At 54.4% G+C, this 23,551-nt stretch overlaps 7 protein-coding genes across 7 annotated transcripts; 3 read left to right on the top strand and 4 right to left on the bottom strand.

The window, feature by feature from the left end:
* Positions 1–219: 219 nt before the first annotated feature.
* MRS44_000845 (uncharacterized protein) lies at positions 220–1,632 on the bottom strand (the record flags this gene model as incomplete). The annotated part of the gene is made up of 1 exon (XM_046270524.2): positions 220–1,632. The coding sequence occupies one exon, from the start codon at positions 1,630–1,632 to the stop codon at positions 220–222; it is 1,413 nt and encodes a 470-aa protein (XP_046138742.2).
* Positions 1,633–5,109: 3,477 nt separating this feature from the next.
* On the bottom strand, positions 5,110–6,702 carry MRS44_000846 (uncharacterized protein; the record flags this gene model as incomplete). Its single annotated transcript, XM_046274997.2, has 6 exons — positions 5,110–5,210; positions 5,310–5,437; positions 5,541–5,597; positions 5,654–5,677; positions 5,840–6,046; positions 6,506–6,702. 6 exons carry the CDS (start codon positions 6,700–6,702, stop codon positions 5,110–5,112), a joined length of 714 nt encoding a protein of 237 aa, XP_046138743.2.
* A 637-nt stretch (positions 6,703–7,339) lies between these two features.
* On the top strand, positions 7,340–8,971 carry MRS44_000847 (uncharacterized protein; the record flags this gene model as incomplete). Its single annotated transcript, XM_046274998.2, has 1 exon — positions 7,340–8,971. One exon carries the CDS (start codon positions 7,340–7,342, stop codon positions 8,969–8,971), a length of 1,632 nt encoding a protein of 543 aa, XP_046138744.1.
* Positions 8,972–9,893: 922 nt separating this feature from the next.
* MRS44_000848 (uncharacterized protein) lies at positions 9,894–10,963 on the top strand (the record flags this gene model as incomplete). Its single annotated transcript, XM_046274999.2, has 4 exons — positions 9,894–10,057; positions 10,111–10,223; positions 10,283–10,776; positions 10,826–10,963. 4 exons carry the CDS (start codon positions 9,894–9,896, stop codon positions 10,961–10,963), a joined length of 909 nt encoding a protein of 302 aa, XP_046138745.1.
* Positions 10,964–12,449: 1,486 nt separating this feature from the next.
* MRS44_000849 (uncharacterized protein) lies at positions 12,450–14,355 on the bottom strand (the record flags this gene model as incomplete). Its single annotated transcript, XM_046275000.2, has 3 exons — positions 12,450–13,381; positions 13,441–14,057; positions 14,117–14,355. The coding sequence occupies 3 exons, from the start codon at positions 14,353–14,355 to the stop codon at positions 12,450–12,452; spliced, it is 1,788 nt and encodes a 595-aa protein (XP_046138746.1).
* Positions 14,356–16,029: 1,674 nt separating this feature from the next.
* MRS44_000850 (uncharacterized protein) lies at positions 16,030–16,668 on the bottom strand (the record flags this gene model as incomplete). The annotated part of the gene is made up of 1 exon (XM_046267533.2): positions 16,030–16,668. One exon carries the CDS (start codon positions 16,666–16,668, stop codon positions 16,030–16,032), a length of 639 nt encoding a protein of 212 aa, XP_046138747.1.
* A 2,627-nt stretch (positions 16,669–19,295) lies between these two features.
* MRS44_000851 (uncharacterized protein) lies at positions 19,296–23,401 on the top strand (the record flags this gene model as incomplete). Its single annotated transcript, XM_046267532.2, has 2 exons — positions 19,296–19,349; positions 19,430–23,401. 2 exons carry the CDS (start codon positions 19,296–19,298, stop codon positions 23,399–23,401), a joined length of 4,026 nt encoding a protein of 1,341 aa, XP_046138748.2.
* Positions 23,402–23,551: the final 150 nt, after the last annotated feature.

Raw genomic sequence — 23,551 nt, forward strand, 5'->3', positions numbered from 1 at the left:
GTCCCATGAACCGCTCAGCCAGTGGCTCGCGTTTCCTCGATTTTCCTTCCTTGCTACAAGACTCAGTTCAGTTTTGATAAAGTCAGTATCGAATTGACAAAGGTATTTTTATATCCATTTCATAAGGAGAAAAGAACGTAGGTACACACGTGCTCTCCCCTCGGAGCGAGTTCCGTTGTTAATAAACCATCCCGTGAAGAACCAGCTTCCAGGTTGCCCTCACCTCACCCGCTTCGTCCTCCGCCCTCCCGTCTGGCGAACGGAGCGCTTCAGCCCTGACCCTGTGCTCGACGCCCTCAGTCTCCCCAGCATGGCACGATACCGCTCGACGTAGCCTGCCGGAGCGCCATACAACTCGATCCGCTCGAGGATGGCTTCGAGGTTATGCAGAAACTGGCTTGCTGCCTCGGGAATCAGGTTCAACACGCTGAGGATAAAGTCTTGATCACGATCGCCCACGAGGCGCAGATACAGATTGCGCTCGACGCGTGGGGCGCTCGCTTGGCCTTGGTCGCGGTTGCGGGCCACAACCGAGTCCAGGATGTGGACGAGGCTGCGGGCGGCAGACAGGGCCTCGCGCGCCGAGAGTGGGCTGTCGCGCGTGTAAATCTCGTGGCGCATGCGACGGACGCAGCCAAGGATGTGAGAGGCTGCCCAGGGAACGTCGCGAGGGGACTCGGACCCTGCTGGCGACTGATCTGCGTCCAGGTCCCGGAGCACACGGTCGATGCGCTGGGTAAGCTTGCGGAAGGGGTCATTGACGGGGTCCGTGGGGCGGGACGCCGAACGAAAGTAATGAAAGAAGTGGTGGTTGTCCAGGAGCATACGGAAGATGGTCTGCTCGAGGTCGTGCCGCTTGAGTAGCTTCTTGCCCAGTGATATTTGGTCAAAGATGTCTGGTCTGAACGACTCTGGGTCTTCGTCATAGACTGAGGAGAGAATCTCTCGAGCTTCTTGGGCTCGGTAGATATCAGGCTCATTGTTATACTCTGAATGCGGAGTAACTAATTGGCAGTGTAGTCCATCGGCAAGAACGTCGAGATGGTAGTTTGCAATCTGCTGGAAGGGATCACCCATCTCTTCAGCGTAGCCGTCCTGGTTCATCTTCAAGGGCTTGGCCAAGTCATGATCGTACATGGTCTGCTTGACGATCTGGTCGAGCAGCCATAGGAGGTGCTCGCAAGGCTGCCCGTCGTTCCGGCACGAGCAGCTCAGGTTGGAGATGCCGTTCTCCGGGGCGCGGATCCGGATGGAGCGCGTGACGAGCTCCGTCATCTGGAAGGCATAGGTATTGTTGATGCGGCGGCACTTTTGCAGTGCGATCCTCGGAGGCTCCTTGAAGGTATCGCGGACAGTCTCCTGGGTGGCTTCTGGGAGATGGTCGACGGTATAAGTGAGCTTGGTGGGTGAGCGGACTGCCGAGGGCTCGCCGTCGTCAAACTCTGAGCTGTCATCGTCAAAGTCGGAGCTATCCGAGTCCAGCTCCGACCCGGAGGAGGAGGAGCTCGACTCATCATCTCTATAGGGCTGTTCTGACTCTGCAGAGAGGGACTGAGCCCTGGTGCGAGAGCGGGTTTCTGGGGGCATGCTCTCGAGTGACAGCCTGCTGAAGCGAGACACTGGGGCAGACATTGGCTATTGAGAAAGAGGAGGATGAGACTGCAAGCGAGAAAGGAAAGGGGTCATGTCTGGGAGGATTCCGAAATGGCTTTATAGAGCAAATATCAGGCTTGGATACCTGGGTATACCTTAGGTAGAGAGACGGACAGTCAAAGTGTGCTAGTTAGTATACAATACATCCATAGTGGCCGAAGCTGCGACCATCGACGGTTGGTGATGAGCCTCGAGGCCGGGGACAAGGACGCATGATGGGGTCAAGTCATCGTGGGCCCCCAATACGGCAAGAGTTGATTACCCCCATCACAGTCCATGTCCATCCATCCATCGCGAGATCGAGCAAGCTCCCCCTACCTGTCCAAGGTGCATAGGTAGGTATGGTATGGTTGTCTAGGCGGTCGAGCTCGTGCGGTGCGTGCGCGTGGCTGTGGAGGTTGAGAAGGGTGGTCTGGCTAGCGAGACCCATCCGGGCTTCTGGGTGTGTGTGCTGTGCGTGTGGTGCGCCATGACGATGGCCGAGCGGAGCCCTTCCAAGCTACTGTCAATACCGTACGGTACAGGGGCTGGCGAGGTGCGGACGAGTCCACAATAGGAAAACGGAAGGATTGGATCCTTCGGCAGATGATTGAGGGTGCATACAGTCTTTCCTGGATGAGGAAAGTCTGTCGATGTTCAGTGAAATTGAGGTGGATGCGTGCGTGCGTGCGATTGAAGACGTGTGCTGTTGGTTGTGAAAACTAGGTGTCTCCTTCCGAGGTGCAGGGTTGCGTGTGCCGCGAACTATCCGCACCTACAGTCCAACACACGCAGGAAGGAGCTACACAGCCTTTGCTCAACCCCATAACTTCTTCACCTCGCCACCACAGCCAGCACTCTGAAACCGCTCCATCGTGGCCTCTATCGGCATCCGTAGCTACAGTAGCTACATTTCTCCTTCTTCCTAGGCATTCCCAGCGGTCATGACAGGCAAGGTCGAGTTGGTTCACCGTTCAAAGCCCCCCCGCTAAGCCACGAGGCCGCACCCGACCGCCCTTCCACCCGCCGGCGCTTGCACCACCAGTCAGAGCCCTCCACGGCCGCCGCTTGCGACCGCGTCTGCGACCACCTTGCTCTCTCTGCGTCTGTCTATCGAGACTTTTTGCACAGCAGTATCTTCCACTTTCTCTCCTTTCTCTCCTTCTCCCCTTCGTCTCTCTATCCACGGCCGCTGTCGATGCGGCCGAGCGTGCGCCCGGGCTTGGCTTTGGGTCACACGGCAAGGCGTTTTTCTCCCCTATACCGACTACCACCTAGGCAGGTATCTAGTTCCCCGATGCTTGTTTGTTGTAGACGGGACAAGAGAACGACGCCACGAAGACGTCCCTCGACGCCGGACGGAGCCGAGGCTGCAGTTGTCCGTCTGTCTGTCTGTCTGTCTGTTTGCTAGCAGGAGAAATGTACGGCGTATCCATAAATCGTGACGTGGAAAGTTGTTTGAGCTGCCGGACCACAGCCCCCTTCCAACTCCGCTTGAAGGAATCCCGCCGCATGTCCATCTGGTCAAGTGACCAAGATTCCAGCGAGATTCTCTTGCTTCCAGTTGCTACTCCAAGGCATCTATCTCTCTGAGCTTGTGCTTGAGTCTAAAGCCTTCGCCTGGAAGCGAGATGCTGTTATCAACCGAGCTGACATCCCGATGTCCACTCCTGAGTCCATGCCACATGCCAGCCCGCCCTTACCGAGCTCAATCCCCCGTCCTAGAGAGGAAAAAACCAGCTCGCGGAGCTGTATCCGTACATTTGCGGCATTTTGCCGTGTGACGACAATGGGGATCACTGCATTTGCAGCTCCGTGTTGGTGGCGGGCAAATTTCCGCATCATGACCAGGATGGGAACCAGACTGTCGGGTCCGGAATGGACTGGACTGTAGAAACCGGGCAGGGAGGAGGAGGTCATGTCAGAATTTCTCAACAGATCAGCTGCTGTTGGGGGCGAGCAGGAGGATACAGTTCTTCTCCCTCGTGCTGCTGCAATGCAGATAACCTGTTCGTCATCAGCCCTAGCTCGCCAAAGTGTATCTTCAAGTTGGCCGTGGTTAACAGTGATGCATCCGTGTCTATCTCAACCCCTATTCCACACCGAAAAGTCCGGACACCTCCACCACACACTCCGGCTGGCCCTACCCTCCCTTCCCTTCCCTTCCCTACCTGCAGGGGATTCGACATGCTGGATCGACCAACAAGACTGATGTTGGTGCCAAGGAACATGGCGATCGAGAGAAGCAGGCTTGAGGGGTATCCCCTTGGCTCTGCAGCAAAGCTGTCCAGAGGTGCATGGAGTTGTCTACTACAACGGTCTAGCTGCATCCCTACCACCCGGGCCAAGAAAAAAATGGCACACTGTAGGTAGGCACCGAGAACTCTGCCGGGCTATAGAGACGTAAGTTAGAGTGCAATAAAGAAGTAAAAAATATAAAATAAATAATTTATACTCTAAAGTCTATATATATTCTTAGATTTATAATCATAAGCCTTTTATGCTGTGGTTTTGCGGATTAAAAAGGTCGAGTACTTGCGAAGTGTGCCTTTTTTTCTTGGGCCACTGGCCTGCCTACCCAGAGCTAACCCTGGCTTGACAACTCCCGCCTTTTCTCGAATTCCAACGTTACAATTCGGAAATCAGTCCAGTTCAGAGCAAGACTACACCTGAACCGGAAGTAAGCTACGAGCAACACAACATCACGAGTGCCTGTCAAGTCACAACCTCCATTCTGCGAATCGAGTTCCATTATCCCTTATCAAACTGAACTCGTTTCTAATCCACATACGACATGCGTGCTTCCTTTTTCGTCTCACCCGTCAAAGTAACAGTGATATCGTACGATTCAAAGCCACCGAGAAAAATGGGCAAAGACAAGGCCAGTCAACGTCACAATTCTGTACGGTCTGGAGCCCATCAAGCAGACTGTGACAAAGGGAAGGGGGGTTGGCTTCTCATGGCCATGGCTTCGAAAAGAAGATAAAAAAAACAAACGAAACACCGCAACAAAAGCTATCCACAAGCAAAAACGACATCTGGCCTATCCCAGGCCAGATCCCCAAAGCAGTTTGTGACTGGTCATATCGCCACTTGCTGAATCAACCTTAATTTCCCCAGTGCACCATGTCCCAGAGCCGTAAAAGGAGAGGTGTTTGCGTGTCAGGCGAGTCCGAACCAAAAAAACCACCGAAAAGCTGATGTGTATGCTGAGCTCCCTGCCTGGAGCCCCCTCCAAACAAGTGGTACAATAAGAATTACATCATGCACAGGTTTGGAGTGCGGGTCGCAACCCATCGTCGAAGCGGACAACTCGCGAGGCTGCGTGACTCTTGGTGGTTGCTTTATTGGTCGGGGCCCTGCCTTTTCGGAGGATCGTCTTCGGATCCGGCGAAGGAGATTTGGGGAAGACGAAGACCGGCCTGCAGACGAGGAAGTCGACTTCCTAGGCAGGCTATCTACAGACCGGTCGGATTGTCAATCGATACCGTGCTGTTTCTTGAGCTGAGCTAAAGACTCGCGGCGGGCTTCGAGGTCCTCTTTTGACCTGACCATCTTGTCGGGCTGATGGTATAGTACTGTTCACGTTGTCAGCGCAAAGTCCAAGTCCGAGGCTACATCCGAGGCAATGTCCGAGGGCGCAGCAGACGGACAAGCCGAAAGAAAGGGCGACGCACCAACGAGGTATCGGTTCTGGAAGTTGAAGCCGTTGAGCTTGTCGCAGGCTTGCTTCGCATCCATTACGTCCTCATAGACGACGAAGGCTGTGCCCTTGGTGTTGCTCGCGATACCCTGTCGAACCTGGCTGCAGAGACCGTCAGTATATATGCATCGATTTGTGCGACTCGAGCCGACGTAAGAGCGCGTCGCCGGGGTCGCCGCTGTGGTTTCTCGGGGCCTGTGCATACCGAATTGGGCCAAATTTTCCGAAAAGGTCGAACAACTCCTCCGGAGTGACGTTGTAGCTAAATCGGCATCGATTAGTCGGGGGTCAGACACGTCGACATCGGTCGCATCATACCTCAAGTTCTTGACGAACAGAGCTCTAGAAAACAGTTAGCGACATCTGATACAGCATGCAGGTGTTCGTGGGGTCAGATCGGGGTCGGGATGGGATGGGTGATGAATGGATGGGGCGTCGGGCGTTCAATGTTGATTCGTGCTGGGTGTCGAGCGCAGGCGCGGGCGAGGCTGGCGACAAACATACCGATTGACTTCTGGGGCTAATTTACCGCCGCGACTACTCATCTCTTGGATGATGTTGATGATGTTGATACAGGTTCTGTAGGGAACGGGGAGAGCGCGGTGGGCGGAATACGGAGGAAGATGGAATTGCGAGCGGAGCGGAGGCGGCGAGGCGAGGCGAAAGACTGGCGACAGGATCGAGTCGGGGCGATGCGATAGCGCACGTGACCTGTAGATGTGGTCCGACCTTGCCGCGATACAGGGCTCTAATTGGCGGGCTAGTGCTAGGTTGGGCGTTTGGCGTGATTGAAAGCGGAGGATGCAGAGCAACGGGTGTCACTTGACTGACTGGGAAACACGTTTGCACACTGTACCGGAGCCTAGGTGCAGGACAGTAGGAGAAAAGAGATAAGAAGACGTGAATGAGAGATGGTTCGGATGACGTTGAAGGAGGCGGGTGAGGCTCTGGTGAGTTTTGTTTTATATGATCATTTCAAGATGGGCAATTGCGCTCAAGGTCAGTCTTTCTTTTTCGCCTTCCACATCACTGCATCACGCGACCTGTCCAGGTGTCTGGTTGGAAGGAGCAGAGTACCGACGTGGTACATGAGGCTCACCGTGATTTTTGGTGGAGAGTGCAGGCAAGGCTATGTACCAGGTGAGTGAAGCCTGGCGCATGCACTCGTACCCGCAAAAGCCCAACACCACTGGAAAAGAGCGGCACTTCCATGCCGAGGACGCAGGCCCAGCAACAAGCATCAAAGCCTTCCAGCTCCTGTCCAGTCCCTGGCGGTCCCTGGCTTCAGTTGCTCCAGAGGGTGAGGTGCACTGCAGGACCCCCTGGAACCCAGTCGCCAGGACACGTGGAGGGCCTTCCTTCTCCATTCTTGCAGCCTTCTCGTCCGTTCTTTGCCCGAATCAACCAACGCCAACCCCAGCAGGTGATAGCATTTTCGCTCTCGACCGTAGGGCCGATTTTCTTTTGCTCAGGGCCCCATTTCCTCTTGTCTGACTCGACGTCGAGCACAGTGTTCCAGACTGTCCCATGTTGAGAGATACGCGAACGAGTAATGCGAGGTTATCTGCTGCCTACTGTGCCTTACCGAGGCTGTGTGGTTAGTTTGAAAGCAACAATAAACGTCCTTTGTTGTCATTGTTGTTTTAGATGTTGGCTAAAACGTTCCGAGTTGTGAATTTCTAGTCAATTTACAAGATGTGCATCCAACCAAACGCTGAAAACTCAACCTCGCAAACACACCGTGAATGACTCCATTACTTCAGGCATCCACCAAACTCTGCCGATAACTTTGTCATGAACTTGAACCCTTTGTTCATAACCATAACCTTGTCTCCCCCATTTGAACCCTTTTCCCTTGCTCAACCCCATCAACTGTTTGCCATCGGCCAGATACATTCTCGAGAACCGGTTTTCATCGGGATCACCATGCAAGCTTCCACCCTATTCCCGCACACTTGACTCTGTCGCCCGCATCCTCATTCACCTTCAAAGGGACTGATCGACATGTCCGACCCCGCCCGGTCACGCTTCGGTCACGACGTCCTGCGCACGTTTGACGCATGGCGAGATGCCCGGGATTTCCTCGCCGACGTCATCGAATCCAGTCGGGCATCAAGCGAGACCGAGGAGCTTCTCCAGCAGAGCCTGGTCGCAGATTCAGAGGACTGGCACTATCTGATTGACTGCGCCGAATCACTCCGGAGGCTGCGCGGCTACGACCAGCGAAGTCTGGATGGCCAAGATGTTGCTGCCTACGTCTGGAGGATATGGAATGGGTTGGAACCACAAACCTCGGAGCCATGGGAAGCTACCGATCGGCTTATTGCTCGGGCAAAGGAGCTGGAGCGCGACCCCAAAATCCGGCCACCGTCCTCAGCCGGGCTTCTCGACAATCAGCGGCAACGGCGGTGCGACTCGGAAGTTGGGTTGCCCTATTCTCAGCCGCCGGAGAGCGCGAAGCGCCATCTCACTACATCGCACTACTGGTCCGATCAGCCCCAAGACCAACGCCCACAAGAGAGCCACAGGTGGAGCATCCCGACTCAACTACCTCTATTGAATCTTGCCCAAGGCTGTGTGTCTGTGGCGTCACCAGTAACTGAGAATGGCAACCTCAACTACGTCTCAAACCAGCTATATCTCCAGTCTCAAATCAATAATCCCAATGGGCTGGTTCAAGGGAAGTGCTCTGATCAAATAACGGCCCCTGAAATTTGGACCGGCCTGTTAGAAGATCAAAGTCTGGGTGTGAAACATGTCAGTTCAACATCTCCTTACTTTACACCACCAATTTCGGCACCAGAGCAGAAGCCTCAAGCCAAAAAGCGACCGCCTCGTGGCACAATATCTGCAGTGCCATTCGCGCCTCTCACCTCGCAAACGTTTGGCCTTATTCAAGAAGTGTTTGCACACGAACCGTTCTGGCTGCTGATTGCGGTAACTTTTTTGATTCGAACAAAGGGCCTTCATGCAATTCCCGTGTTTTACAAGTTCAAGGAGCGTTTCCCCACCCCGACGGCTGTTGCCGACCCAGCGAATACGGACGAGCTTGTCGGCATGATACGCCATCTAGGGCTCTCAGTTCACCGTGTGGCTTTGATGCAAAAGTATGCTCAAGGTTTCCTACACAATCCGCCGAGAGCTGGCAAGACATACAAGGTGAAAAATTACGACCGAAGGGACTTTGACCCGTCGGCGACAGTATTCCAAGAGTTAACCAGCAACCCTTCAACACCTTCGGAGGAAGACCCGGATGAGCATGACCTTGAAGCATGGGAGATTGGACATCTCACCAAAGGCAAATATGCCATCGATAGCTGGCGGATATTTTGCCGTGATGAGCTGCTCGGCCGAGCCACAGACTGGAACGGGGGTGGGCGAGAGCCAGAGTTTCAGCCCGAGTGGATGAGGGTCCGGCCAGATGACAAGGAGCTCAGGGCATATCTAAGATGGATGTGGATGAAGGAGGGCTGGGAGTGGGATCCCGTCTCAGGTGAACGCACCGTCTTGCGGGAGGAGATGCAGCGAGCAGTAAACGAGGGAAGAGTAGAGTACGATGATACGGGCGGATTGAGGATCTTGGACGAGCCGAGAGTGGGTTGGATGGATTCTGATGTCTTGAATGCCGGGCTGTAGGAACATGTGTGTATCTTGGACTGACTAAGCTGACTGGAGGTTTGGTGTTAGTGTGTACTCTGTAGGATGAGCAGCTGAGTTTCTGTCGTAACACAGCCCCAAGATGGAAGAGGCGTCTATTCAACCTTCTGAATTACAAAAGATCTACAGAGCCTTGATACGGATACTTCAATGGTGCAGATTCGGAAGGTCAAGGTCCGAAGGTGCAGCAAGACGCAGCAAGACGCAGAACAGAGGCTGTGCGCCACTTAGAGAGCGGCCATTGTAGAGCTTCCATTCTTGGGGCTTCTTAGCTGCCGACCCTGGTGGCTGGGGTCCCGTATTTACGCGCGATGGAGGCCCGGTAGTGCTTGTACCTCTTAGCTGGACGGTACCTGGCCTGCCCTGGGAGCATGCCTTGCAGGACAGGTCCCTCTCGATTCAGGAGTACCAACCAAAGACCACTCAAGGGAGCTAAAAAGTGGGCACGTCTACCTCGCATCATCACGGGATCTCGAAAGGACACCGTTGTTACAATTAAGTAACCCTCCTTCTCTGAGGTCATCGGCTCCAATTGAACCGCAAAGGACAACTCACCTCGACGCCTCGTTCGTCTTGCTTGTCTCTCCTTGCCCTTGCACGCACGCTCTCTTTTTTCCTAATCTTCGTTTGTAAAGCTTCTCACGCCGTTTAGTCCACCTCCTCTCATTGTTGTTCTCTTCACCCCCCGCGGCCGATCCCACCTTTTTGGCCAAGCTCTCAGGACAAGATCTCGAGCTTGCTTGGTCCTCTCCTTCAACCCTCTTCGGCTTGCTTCCTCATACAAGCTCAAGACTCACTCGACGACGACGACGACACCATAAGCTGCCGCCCGTCGTGACTCGTCGTCAGCAGGCCTGCACGCGACCAGAGAGAGCAACAACTCGTCTACGATTCTACAACCATGTCCCAGCGATTCAACTCTGGCTACGGCCTTGGTGGCCCCGCGCCCTATGGCGCCGCCCAGAGTGTTGATACTCAGCAGAGCGAGGGCGCTCTCGAGCAGATTCGGCTCTATACCAGCAAGATTGAGGACGCTCTCGACAACTTGAGCGAGCCCGTGAAGCCGTGAGTCGAGTCTATTGTCAGGAGGAAAGCTTCAGAGAGCTAACTTTGAACAGCTATCTCCCTGCAATTGGCCGCTTCCTGATCGTCGTCACCTTCTTTGAGGATGCCCTCCGTATCATCACTCAATGGTCCGACCAGCTTCTCTACCTGCGGGATTACAGACACAGTAAGACGCCAACCGCTTACCAGCTAGAGCCGAGTTGAGAGTTCTCACACTTGAAACAGTCCCGTCCGGAATCACGCACCTCTTCCTTCTCGCCAACATTCTCGCCATGTTCTCGTGCTCCATTCTCGTCATCATCCGAAAGCACTCCGACTACGCCGTCGCCGGCCTCATGGGCGTCGTCGTGACCCAGGCCCTCGGCTACGGCCTCATCTTCGACCTCAACTTTTTCCTCCGAAACCTGTCCGTCATTGGTGGCCTCGTCATGGTCCTGTCCGACTCGTGGGTCCGAAAGACCAAGGCCTTTGCCGGTCTCCCCCAGATCGACGAGAAGGACCGCAAGATGTACTTCCAGCTGGCTGGCCGCGTCCTGCTCATCTTCCTCTTCGTTGGCTTTGTTTTCAGCGGCCAATGGTCTCTGTGGCGTGTTCTCGTCTCCATCCTGGGTGGTGTCGCCTGCGTCATGGTCGTCGTTGGATTCAAGGCCAAGTACAGCGCCACTCTTCTGGTTGTCATTCTGAGCATCTTTAACCTCCTGGTTAACAACTTCTGGACTGTAAGTTTGGGTGCTTTGATCCCACGGTTGCAGCGGCTAACAATTATAGCTTCACGAGCACCACCCTCACAAGGACTTTGCCAAGTACGACTTCTTTCAGATCCTGTCCATTGTCGGCGGACTCCTGCTTCTGGTCAACAGCGGCCCCGGCCAGTTCAGCATCGACGAGAAGAAGAAGGTCTACTAAGCCCAGACGGGCGAGCTGGGCCCAGCAAAGAGAGGGCGCCGAGGTGTCCGGCGTTGACAGGGCATTTTCTATTTACATTGGGAACGGTCTGAAAAGTTGCACTCAGTGGTTGACGCCAAGTTGCGAGAGATGGAGGAGCAGCGGGTCGATACGATATTGCAAGTGATTCTAGAAGCTGCTTCTATAGCAAACCAGATGGAATGAATACATGGACGATTTACTATGCCTTGTAGACGTGTTACGTAAAGATGCCGGGAAACAACCTGGTTCTAGGGTAGATGGACGGGGTACCTATGAAAGCGACTACTATTCCATAAACGAAGGGAATACCATATGATTTAAAACTCTTACGCGGGAATGAGCTCAGTATAAATAAACGAATTGGGTGTTAAATGGAATCGCCAAGAACATTGCGTTGTGGCCCTGGAGCGTTTTTGCATTATATTTGCTGCTCGATCATGTAGAGTTCGACTTGCTCGCTCATGAGATGACAAGTTGCGAACGAGCAAGGTAAACAAAGGGGTAAACAACATTCAGCCCTAAAGTAAATAATAACTTGCATCAAAGGCTCACCAGGTTATTTTCTTATAAAATAGGAAACCGGCGGTCGCTATCAAACAAACTTATCATCTACCTTAATATCAACCTGCACGACATCTGGCGTCTCAAACAACCACCAACCGAAGCCTCGCATAACCACGCAAACAAACACATGCCACTGTAGTCTTTCGGACCAAACTACCCTACGACGATCGAAAATACAAGGCCCCAGACTCGTAAATGGAGCACAGATACCAGAATCATGGATGGCGGGTTAACGTGATGGCAGATGCTGGGGAGCCTTGATCGATAACGAGACTCACCATGAGCCAGGCCAATTGTAGTGAAGTGTTCCAGACTAAACGAATATGCCAAGACATGTTGGCTTTCGCCTATAGACCTTGCATATGAGCTATCATGATCCTCCGGGAGATGCGCTCACAGGGCTGAGGGTCACGCGATCAGTAATTCGTGGCACAGCAACTACCAGTCATGTCATGATGTATAAAAGAAGAGTGATTCCTACCTATTCCAGCGGCTCTCTGAAGATGGTTTCTTTTCTGGTAGAAAAGTGACAAGTGGCGAGTGCCATGATTGGACGGCAAGTTGTCGCGGGAGGCCAACAGACGAATAAATTCTACAATACATCCAATGAATGGCACCTGATGGGATAAAGCACAATTCATGTCGATATGGACTCAAGAGTGTTTGTTGGTATTAATTCACCATGCCGAGATGGGAGCTGAGAGAAGATTACACAGATACAGGATCTGACAACTAAGCAAGAAAGATGTTTATTGGGTTGGATATTGCCCGACAAACTCAACCTTGCCAGATTAGATACTAAACAATCTAGCAGTAGTCCATACTATGGATATTACATGTGGTATTGCGCCAGACAGGCTGGCCAAGTGAAAATCCCGGAACGCTCGCTGCCCAAAACAGCTTACATGACGGTACCCTTGGTCTGAGTAAGCTTCTTGACGTTGATGTTCCTGAGCATGAAGACCCAGATAGCGGACAGGGTCATGATGACGAGGCCGGCAGTCAGCATTCGTGTCTGGGCATAGCCGTAAGACTTCTGGATGGCGAGTCTCGTAGGGCTGTTGACGGGGTAGGACAGCTGAGTCGGGAGCATACTGTAGATCATGGTGATGTTGGCCATGGCCTCCTCGGGCAGGTTGCGCTGGAGGGCGGGGAGGAAGGTGTTGGTCCAGATAGCACCCGAGATGGCACCGCCGATGGCGCCACCGATGCCACCCGAGACGTACAGAGTGGCCAGAGCAGCGGCAATGTACTCTTGCTCGACGGCAGCAAGGACGGCCAGCTGCATGTTGAGGATGAAGATGGAGCCGGCGATAGAGATGAAGATCTCACACATAACAATGTAGCCGATGTACTGGTTAGGCTGGCGGAAGTGGATCATAAGGCCCTGGGCGAAGAGGTACAGAGGGATGGCAGGGTAGAAGAGCCACTTGAAGTAGCCAGTGCGGCGGATAGCGTAACCAACGATGAAGAGGAGGATACCCGAGACGATCTGGAAGGTCGAGTTGACATATCCAGCCTCGGCAGGCTTGAGGTTGGCAACGACCTGCAGGAAAGAGGTGAAGTAGAGGTTCCAGCAGTAGTACGAGGCCTGGTAGGTCATGTCGATGAGGCACGCGCCGATGACAGTGCGGTCGGTGAGGAACTTGCCCTGGAGGAAGGGAACGGGGGCCCAGTAGTACTCCCAGAGACCGAACAGGACGAGGACGATGAAGCCGACGATGATCATGGCGATGATGTAGTCGGACTTCCAGCCGCTAGGAGCGTGGCTAGCGAGCGTGAATGGCAGAAGGAAGACGGTCAAGCCGCCACCAAAGAGGAAGACACCGACAACTGTCAGTCTTGTTAGCACGAGAGTATTGAATATGACCAAGGCTGGGACTGCCACTCACTATCAAACTCGCGGAAAAAGTACCAAATCTTCTGGGGAATGGTGCGGTCGCTCTTCTGGTGGGTAATGATACCCTGCTTGACGGCCTTGCGGAGGTTGAACTTGAGAACCAAGTACAGGGGGAAGGTGACGACAGGCAGGATGATGGCGAAGCAGCCAAAACCCCAGCGCCAGTTCTTGACGTTGAGCAGGAAGGCCTCAGCAGCCTTGGATCCGGCAAAGGCAGTGATCATGTAAGGGGACGAGGTGAAGGCAAAAGTCAGACCTCGATTGCGGAGGTTGGAGGCATCAGCAGCCAGAACACCGACAGTGTAGATCATGCCTCCGAAGCCGACAGAGTAAAAGACCTGGGCAGCGCAGAAGGTGGCCAGGTTGTGCGAGGCAGCAGTCAGGATAAGGCCAATGGTGGCAAAGCCAACCATGAGGAGAAAACCCTCAGCGCGACCCCAGACATTGAGCACCTTGGCCATGGGGATGTAGACGGCAGAGGTCATGGAATCAGCGACAATAGCGACAACAGTCAGTAGGGAGTGAGAAGCCCATTCGCTGGTGGCATAGGGCAGCATGACAGCGAAGATGGAAATACGGAAGCCCTGGACCAGGAAGAGGAGCCAGATGCTGGCAACAAACTTAGCTTAGTGTTTCTCATGTGTTCAAGGTGGTTAAGGGAAGCATACAGACAGAGAAGGGCAGCGAGGGAGCCCTTGCCCCAGACCAAGGTGATGGCCTGGATGTCTTGGACACCATGGGAAGCATTCTGGTCGGGAGCGCTTTGGTCGATGGCATCGTTAATGTCTTGGTTGACATCGGCCTTCTCGTCGGCGTTGATACCAGCCTCAGTGACAGGAGTCTCTGTGGCCTCTGGGCGAGCCTCCTTGGAGCCGACGCCGGCCTTGATCTTGTCGAGGATTGACATTGTCGTCTTGAGCAGAAGAGGGGTTTGAACTCGAGGTGAAGACAAACGCCTTTGCGAGTGATTGATGCTGAAGAGAAGCGAAAGACAAGATGGATAAGATGGAGAGAGACAAGCTACTATTTAAGCTACATGCGCGGATCGAGACCCTGGACCGACGATGTCCCAGGCCCAAGGATGGACCAGGAGGTCACTCGAGGCCCCCATGAGGTCCATTCCATAATAGGACGATGCCGCAGTTGCCGATGTGGATGGGATGGGATGGGGTGGAAATGCACAAGATGGTCAAGAGAATGCTCAGTCGAGAATTCAGATTACAAGTGGCGAACGAGTGGGGGAAAGAACCCGAGATCGGAAGAGGGTGAAAATTTTTATCTAATCAGATCAAAGGGTAAGATCCAACCACGGAACAAGTCGACTGTTTTGAGTGAATGGAAGGAGCTGTTGGTAGCTGTTTCCATATTCAACATGAGTAAATGGAGCCCGAGCTACTACCAAGAGGGAGCTAAGCTACTAAGGTAGGGGGGGTCCTCCTCCGAGGCCCTGAAGTCAGCTACGAATAACGTCCGGGCCAAACCTAGAACCTTGGCCTTGGCTTGGCTCTGGGACGGGATCGTCTGAGCTTGGGGGCCAAAGCAGAAAGGCATGGCGTGGGTTCATGGAACGTAGTACGTACTAACTTACCTATTCATCTGAGTGAATGGACGGTTCTGAGTGTGCGTCCGCCCCTGGCTCGCCTCACATGGCCTCCGGGGCAGAGGTGCCGGGCTCTCGCCTTGGCGCAGCAAGCCACAATCTGTCCCCGAACCCAATCACGCCTCGTGAGATTCTCACTATATCCAACTTATGCCCGGTCTTGTCTGATCATGACCATTTCCGACAAGCTGACCCGCCCACTTTGCCAAGATCTGCAGAACCAACAACGGGACGGAGAGTCAAATACCCCCCACGACGCTACCGCCCAACCAGAGCCGAGGGGGACGAGATGCCCCTGGCCCTGGGCCGAGAGCAAATGTCCAAGAATACTACCTTCTATCCCACCCTTTGTCCGAGAACGCTTGATCCCGGCTTGCACAAGAGCCAACGGTTTTCAAACCGGAGCCACCCACCGCAGCTGCCGAGACAAGTATCCGACTTCCAACACCCCGAGTTCCTATCACACCGTGTCATGTCTTCACCCTCCCCCACGCTGTACCTCATGAGTGTCTTGACTTCTAACGACGATTCTATAGACCCATGGGGACATGACCCATCCCATCTTCTGCGGGCGGAGGATGCCGTCGACCCTGCATCTCACATGCACACTACACTCTTCACGCCTTCTCCCCTTGCCGCTCGCCGCGCGGCCCTACCTTGAGCCAACAGCACAACCTCCTCTGCAAGCACCTGACGACGATCCAGACGATCGGGAACTCCAAAACCCATAACGTCTCGCCAATGCATGTGAGTACCCCCATCACGATCGCTCCTGACCAGCAGGTTGGGTACAAGATTCAAAAAAGAGTAAGAATAATTGGACTGGAGCTGATGCTAGCTATGTATCGCCCCTTGATCGACCTTTGAAATTTCCCTGCCGTGTTTCCAACTCTGACGCTATCCAAACGCCGCAGACGCTCAAGCAGACTATTTGCTACATCTCATCTACATACAATCATTGTACACGCACGCCCTCTTGCTTCATTTCCGGCTTGGGTCCAGCGCCACCCACTCGTCCCTGGTGATGCTGTATTCCACCTCTCCCTCCTCGATCCCCGGCGGAGGGCTGTCGTACTGGTTGTGGAACGTCCGAACGTGCTTCAGCCCGATCTTGGACATGATGGCCCGCGAACCAGCGTTGACAGCCATGGTCTCGCCGAAAACCTCATCGGCGCCTAGCTCTTCGAGACCATGCTTGACCACGGCGCGGGAGCCCTCCTTGGCGAACCCTTGGCCCCAGAATTTGGGCAGGAGCCGCAGGCCAAACTCGACCCTCTTGACATCCACTTGAGGAGTCGAGGCCTCATCCTCTTCCGTCTCGCTGCTGTTGGTGCTACTGTTGCTGCTGCGCCGGCTGGTGCTCTGGCTAGGGGCGAGAATCCACCAACCGACAAACTCATCACCGGCGAACCCGGCCCAACAGCCCAGACCTGTGCCCAGGGAGGCAGTCTCGAGGAGTAGCTTGTGGACAATGGCCGAGTCGCTGGCGCTCAGTGGCTTGCCGTAGCCAATGTATCGCATGACTTCAGGGTCCGAGTCTAGCTGGTAGATGTAGTCCCCATGGCTAGGCGCGAGTGGCAACAGCTCGAGGCGTTCGGTGCGGAGAGTTGCCTGTGGCATGATGAAATTGGCTTGGGGGTGTTGGCTGGTGGCTTGAGAAGAGAGTGTTGGTCCAGACTATTCTCTTTGTCTAGTGTGGTTTGATTTGATATGAGGCCTCTGTGAATGGTTGTAACAGTGATCACGACGAGGTTGAGGCTTCCTGTCGCCCCCTTCTTATACACGCAGGCAATGGGCCCCTCGCCGAGCACGGAATGAATGCTTTGAGTAGCAAGCAGCAGCAAGATGGCGATTTACTATGCTGATCAACGGGGTCAGGGCCGGGCCTGCAGCTGGGCAAGCAAGGTGCTACCGTGTGAAACCTTGGGGAGGGTTGATCACCATCTTGGCGGGGATGTGCCGTCTGTGTGTGAGATACGTTACCTTCCTTACCTGTGAGGTGAGCGTGCCGTGCAGCAGAGCAGAACAGAGCTGAGCAGGCCTTGGTTTGGGCCAAGTTGTCGTCAGCGTCGTCGGCCGAAGTGATGTCGGTCTTACCCCCCTTGTCCTAGTCTCGAAATGAACGGCAACTGCAGTCGGTCAAAAACGGAGTCTTCGGGGGAAAATACAAGGCTGCCTGGAGGCGTTCCATAGGGCACAAAACGTATCAGATTGCATTGGATGGGATGACCTAAATTCGCCGCCTTGGCGATCCCACTTTGTGTACTTTCTTTTGTCAAATGCAACCTTAATTGGTCGTTGCCCAATCATGCTTTCGGCATCTTCCTTCCCTACTCCCTACAGCTTGCGTCTGGACGGCCAGAGTCCGGGATCCCATCGCCATCGGTTTGCTTCCCCTCCCGCGCCGGGGTTTGTCCGCGATCAGACAATCACATCTGTCAGCAGAATCTTAACTCCATCCGCGTATTAGCGACAGGGCCAACGCGAGAAATGTCATGCCCACCGTGTAAACGCTTTTCCGGATATTGGAGCGTTTTTTGGGCTGCACCACAGCCGAGCGAAAATAAGCATAAAAACGCCTTTTTACGCTTAGGTCAGAGCTTGACATGTTTTATTCCCACAAGGTTCGCTCTAGCCGTATAAAGGGCTTCACGCCGAAGCTTTGCTCTGTTAACAGAAAGGTGCCGTGGGTGCGCCCCCCATGGTGCCCCTTCTTCTCCTTCCTTCCCCCACAATGCGGCTTTAAACCCCCGTCGTCCAATAGAAAACCGGACCCTGTTAAGGATCCTACCATTGGCCGGATCCGCTCATGGATATGCCGAGCTATGCCAAGACAACGCGACTATCAATCACCGAGCCCGATGCTACTTAACTTCGCTCCTCCATCCACTCATGAAATTTGTTGCCTGCTTTGCGCAAATGCATCCCTGTTCCTTGAGGGAATGGGTCCCAATGCTATATGCAAACGTGGAAAGAATTATAGTCGATCACTCCACCGGGATGCCACGCCTTCCCTGCGAGACCAAGCCCAAGCGGCACCGCAACATTCCTCACGCGCGCAACGTCCATGCTTTCTCGGCGATGATCCCCCAATTCAATTGCTTTTCCAGTTCGTCGTCCGGTTGCGACGATCTTTGGCCACCTTGGTGTTTTCTGCGCCATCTTATCAATCACCCCATCTTATCTGATGCCCCGGTTCCCGCTTGACTCGTTCAGAATCTTCCGACATGCCAAGCCCTGGCCGATCCTTGCATCACGCCTAGGATCGTCATTCAGACTTGCAAGTTTTTTCTCTCTGGTCGAACCAAAATGTCTCACTTCCACTTTTTCCCATTCATCTTGACTAATTCCACTTAGCATTTCATTAGCATTTGGATCCATTGCTAGCATCATTGCCATGGCCATGGCATCTCATCTCTTACCCGTCCTTTCCTCGTCCTTGTCCCTCTCCCTCGTCAGCGGCGGCGGGCGAAGATGGGCGGCGGCCAGGTTTCAACACCTTGAACCCCCCTGCTCACCAGCAAAACCCCCGTGCCCACATATCCGCGAATGGTTACCTATTTGTCCACTTACATACGCACTATGTTGGGTAGTATCCATCTACCTCCGTACACCTGCCCGTTAAACTACTCAAAGTTGTGTAGAGTAGCATCAGAATCCATATGGCCACATCCATCCGCCCGCCCACATCCCGTGCGTGCCATGTAGGTACATGAAGGATTCATGGACTCACCTCTCACCCACGCCCCAAGGCTGCCACTCGTGCCAAGGTTGCTGATCTTGCCCTTGATCATTAATCTGCCACCACGTTCAATGCCGTTTGCCATTGCAGTTCGGTGGGCCTGTGTCAATCTCCCGCTTCACTCCCACGGCCCTGGAAAACAGGCATCCCTCCTCGCAGCTCCCCAGTGCTGTGATGGAGTTCTCGTGTAGATACATAGGTAGTCTACCCACGTCCGTGATAGTAGTCTGAGTCTAGGGGCTCCTATATCGGCTTCTCTGCTGATCACTTTTCTGTCCATCACCTGGTGATCGTGCTCGAAGGTATGCGCCTCAGATGCAACATCTGACTCGTTTCCTTCCTCGCCATTCATTTCTCTCTTCTTAGTTCATGCCGGTTTCTGACCACCCATATCAGCAACCTCTCCTTTTCCACGCCTAGGCCCTATCTGCCTGCATCGAGATAGAGTTGTTGGTTCACACTCCTATTCCCTGCCAGGCCAGAAACACAACAGGAAACTGTAGTCATGGCCGCCGAGCCCGACAAGGCGGCCGAGAAGCCCAAGGGCGGCGTCTGGTCCGTAAGTAACAATTCTTGCCGTTCGGAACTTCCGAGCCTCTCTGTCTGCCAACTCGAGCGAGCAGCTGACCTCCTTTCTAGTCAATCAAGGGAGTCTTTGTCTACATTGAGCTTCTCTTTTCCGCCCAACCGACATGGGTTGACATCGGCCTCATCATCCTGGGCACGCTGTGTGCCGTCGCTGCCGGCGTCCCCTTCCCTCTCATGGGCGTCCTGTTTGGTCAGCTCATCGATAACTTCAACGGCGCTACATGCGCGGCTGATGGCCAGGACTCGAGTGCCAGTAGCTCCGTCGACCCCTTCGAGTACGAGGCTGCCATCAACGACAAGGTCATCAAGACAGCCTGGATTGGTGCCATCGCCCTTGGTTTAATATACGGCCACCTCACCTGCTGGAACATCATCAGCCAGCGCCTCGCCCAGCGACTACGAACCCGCTACGTCGAGGCCCTTTTGCGACAGCCTCCGGACTTCTTCGATACTCGCGGTGCCTCGGGTCAGGTCTCAAGCCGACTCCATGGCGACATTACAGCTGTCCAGGCCGGCACATCGGAGAAGGTGGGCAACATCATCGTCACCATGAGCTTCTTCGTCACCGTCTTCATCATCGCCTTCACCAAGCAGCCCAGGCTCGCTGGAATCTTGGTTTGCATGTTACCCGCCTTCCTCCTCTCTGGCATCCTCGGAGGGAGATATCTTGGCAAGTTCGCAATCCGCCAGAACGATGCTGCCGCTTCAGCCTCTTCTATTGCCTCCGAGGCTCTTTCGCATGTCGCAGTCGTTCAGGCCTTTGGAGCCGCTCCCCGTCTTGAGGAGAAGTTCTCTGAGCACATGGAACGCTCTAGGAAGTACGCCATCGTGAAGGCGTCCATTGCCGCCGTCCAGACCGGTCTCCTATACTTCATTGCCTACTCCGGAAACGCCCTTGCGTTTTGGCAAGGTAGTATGCGCATCGCAGACTCAGTGGAAAAGAACGATGGCAGCACGACTGTTGGTGAGATCTACGCCATCGTCTACCTTCTCGTCGACGCGTGCGTGATGCTTGGTGGAATGGCTCCCACGCTCCCCTTCTTGGGAGGCGCCGTGGCCGCGTACCAGCGCCTCATGGAAGACATCAACGCCCCCTCTGCCATTGACGGCACTTCAGACGCTGGAACTGTTCTCCAACCGAGCTCGTCCAAGTCCCTCGCCTTCCGCAATGTCACGTTCGAGTACCCTTCGCGCCCCGGCCAGCCCGTTCTACAGAACGTGGACCTGGAATTCCAAGCTGGACAGTACACCGCCATCGTCGGCCTCTCTGGCAGTGGCAAGTCCACCATTGCTGCTCTGATTGCACGTCTGCATGATCCCACAGAGGGCACAGTTGAGCTCGAAGGTCACGATCTGCGTGAGCTCAATGTCAGGTCTCTTCGAAGCTTCATCAGCTTTGTTCAGCAGGAGCCTTCTCTTCTTGACCGCTCTATCCTTGAGAACATCGCACTTGGACTTGTCAACTCGCCTAAGCCTGCTCATCAGCACCTGAAGCCACTGCTCAAGGGTCCCGAGCTCGCCAAGCTTGCTGCCAAGGGTCAGGACGCCCTCTCTTCCGCTGCTTCTCTGGGACCCGAGTTCGCTGAGATCGCCAACTTGATTAAGCACGCCACTGAACAAGCCGATGCGGCCAGCTTCATCGAGCGTCTCGAGTCTGGTTATGGTACTTCTGCTGGACCCAAGGGCTCCCTCGTGAGTGGTGGCCAGCGACAGAGAATTGCGCTTGCCCGTGCCTTGATCCGCGACCCTGAGATTCTCGTCCTTGATGAGGCTACTGCTGCTCTTGACTCTGCCAGCGAGAAGAGAATTCAGCTCGCCGTGGAGCGCGCTGCTGCTGAGAAGCGAACCATCATCTCCATTGCCCACCGTCTCTCTACTATCCGCAACGCCGACAACATTGTTGTCATGCAGGCCGGTCGCGTCGTCGAGCAGGGAACGTACGCTGAACTCATGGCCAAGGAAGACGGTGAATTCGCCCGCATGGCCAAGCTGCAGAGCGTTGGTCACGCCAAGACTGAGGCAGGATCCGTCTCTGGTGACTCGATCGACGCTTCGACCTTGAGAATGTCCCTGAACGAAAAGACCGACATGGCTGAGATCAAGGAGGGTGTCGAGGTTAAGTCGTCGGAGGATGACAAGGCCGACAGTGAGAAGAAGGAGGAAGATCCCAAGGACAAGGAACTGGATGCCGAGAAGCCATTCGCTTCCGTTATGAGGGGCCTTGCCTGGCTGATCCGCCCATCTCTGGGTTGGTTTGCCCTTGCCATGATCGCCGCCCTCTTCGTTGGAGCCACCTTTTCCGGTTCTGGTATCATCTTTGGTTACACTGTCGGCGCTCTCAACCCTTGCGCAAGCACCGTGGATCGCATTCGATCTTTGGGTCGCATGTTTGCTGGTCTCTTCTTCATGCTTGCAGGTGTCGAGCTCATCGCCAACTTCTTTGCCTGGCTGGGCTTCGGTATCGTTGCTGAGAGACTCCTCTACAACCTTCGGGTCCTGTCTTTCAGGTCTCTGCTTGAGCAGGGCATTCACTGGCACCAGTCTGAAGGCCGCACCCCGACTAGTCTGCTCGGCATCATCACCAAGGACAGTGTGTCTGTTGGCGCCTTTAGTGGATCGACGTTTGGTACCATCTTTGCCATCCTCATTAACGTCCTTATTGCCATCATTATCTCTCATATCTTTGCGTGGAAGATCGCCTTGGTATGTCTGGTGACTCTTCCCATCTTGCTTGGCTCGGGTTTCATGCAGCTGCGCATGCTGGCTCGATACGAAGAGCGTCATCGTGAAGCCTTCTCCACTGCCACCTCGCTAGCCACCGAGGCTATCCAGTCGATCCGAACCGTGGCTGTTCTGTCTCTTGAGAACGAGTACATGGAAGGGTTTGCGCGCCTTCTGAAGCCCCCGAGGAAGCAGGTGGTGCGCGCCTCGGTCTTCACCAACATCTGGCTTGCCATCTCATACACTACCGGCACGTTTATCAACGCGCTGGCCTACTGGTGGGGTTCGCAGCTCATCATGAAGGGCGAATACACGCAGACAGACTTCCTCATCATCCTCGTGGCCATGCTCACCAGTGCCCAGCTCTGGAGCGGCATGTTCTCTCTGGCTCCTGAGTTCTCGCGAGCTCGTCTGGCCCTGTCTCGAGTCATGACGGTCGTCAACATGGGATCGAGCACCCACACTGGCAAGCCTGGTCAGGATCCTTCAAAGGCGGGCGACGATGTCGAAGCTGCTGGAGGAGAGAAGGCCATCAGTCCCAAGGACAACCAACGCCGCGGTGGCTCAAAGGTGACGTTCAAGAATGTCTCTTTTGCGTACCCCAGCCGCCCTGATGTCACCATTCTGGACAATGTCTCGTTCACCCTTCCACCCAACCAGTTCTGCGGCCTCGTGGGACCTTCTGGTGCTGGCAAGTCGACCATCATGAACATTGTGCAGCGACTGTACGAGGCCACCTCGGGCACCGTCCTCATCGATGACCAAGACATTTCAAAGCTCCCGACTTCATTCCGCGACACTATTGCCCTTGTACCTCAGGATCCAGCCCTGTTCGACGGCAGCGTGCGGTTCAACGTGGGCTTGGGTGCTCCTCCAGGACACGAGGCTACTGATGCCGAGATCGAAGAGGCCTGTCGCTTGGCCAACATCCACGATGTTATCGCTGCTCTTCCTGACGGTTATGATACCGAGTGTGGTCCATCTGCGTCTCGACTGTCGGGTGGTCAAAGACAGCGTCTCGCCATCGCTCGTGCCCTCGTCCGTCGTCCTCGTCTGCTTCTCCTTGATGAGAGCACAAGCGCCCTTGATGCTGCCAGCGAGGCTGCTCTGCAGGAGGGTCTTGAGAGGGCGTCGCGAGGCACGACTGTCCTGGCCATTACTCACCGACTTCACACTGTGCAAAAGGCCGATGTGATCTTTGTCGTTGAGGGTGGCCAGATTGTCGACAGCGGACGACACTCTCAGTTGATGGAGCGGAGAGAGAGCTACAGGCTGAACGCGATGCAACAGATGCTTCAGTAAGAAGGGTGCTCAATAAGCCACGAGTGCATGGTCTTGGTCAGAGGTTGATGGTTATAGATTGGGCTATTAATTAAAAAGTAGAATATGTGAATGTGTTGGAAAAAAGATTATAAATTGTATCATTATAATAGATCAAAAAGGATTTGAAAC

Source organism: Fusarium solani, assembly GCF_023522795.1.
Source record: "Fusarium solani strain SB1 chromosome Unknown bctg00000000, whole genome shotgun sequence".
NCBI classification, from domain to species: Eukaryota; Fungi; Ascomycota; class Sordariomycetes; order Hypocreales; family Nectriaceae; genus Fusarium; species Fusarium solani.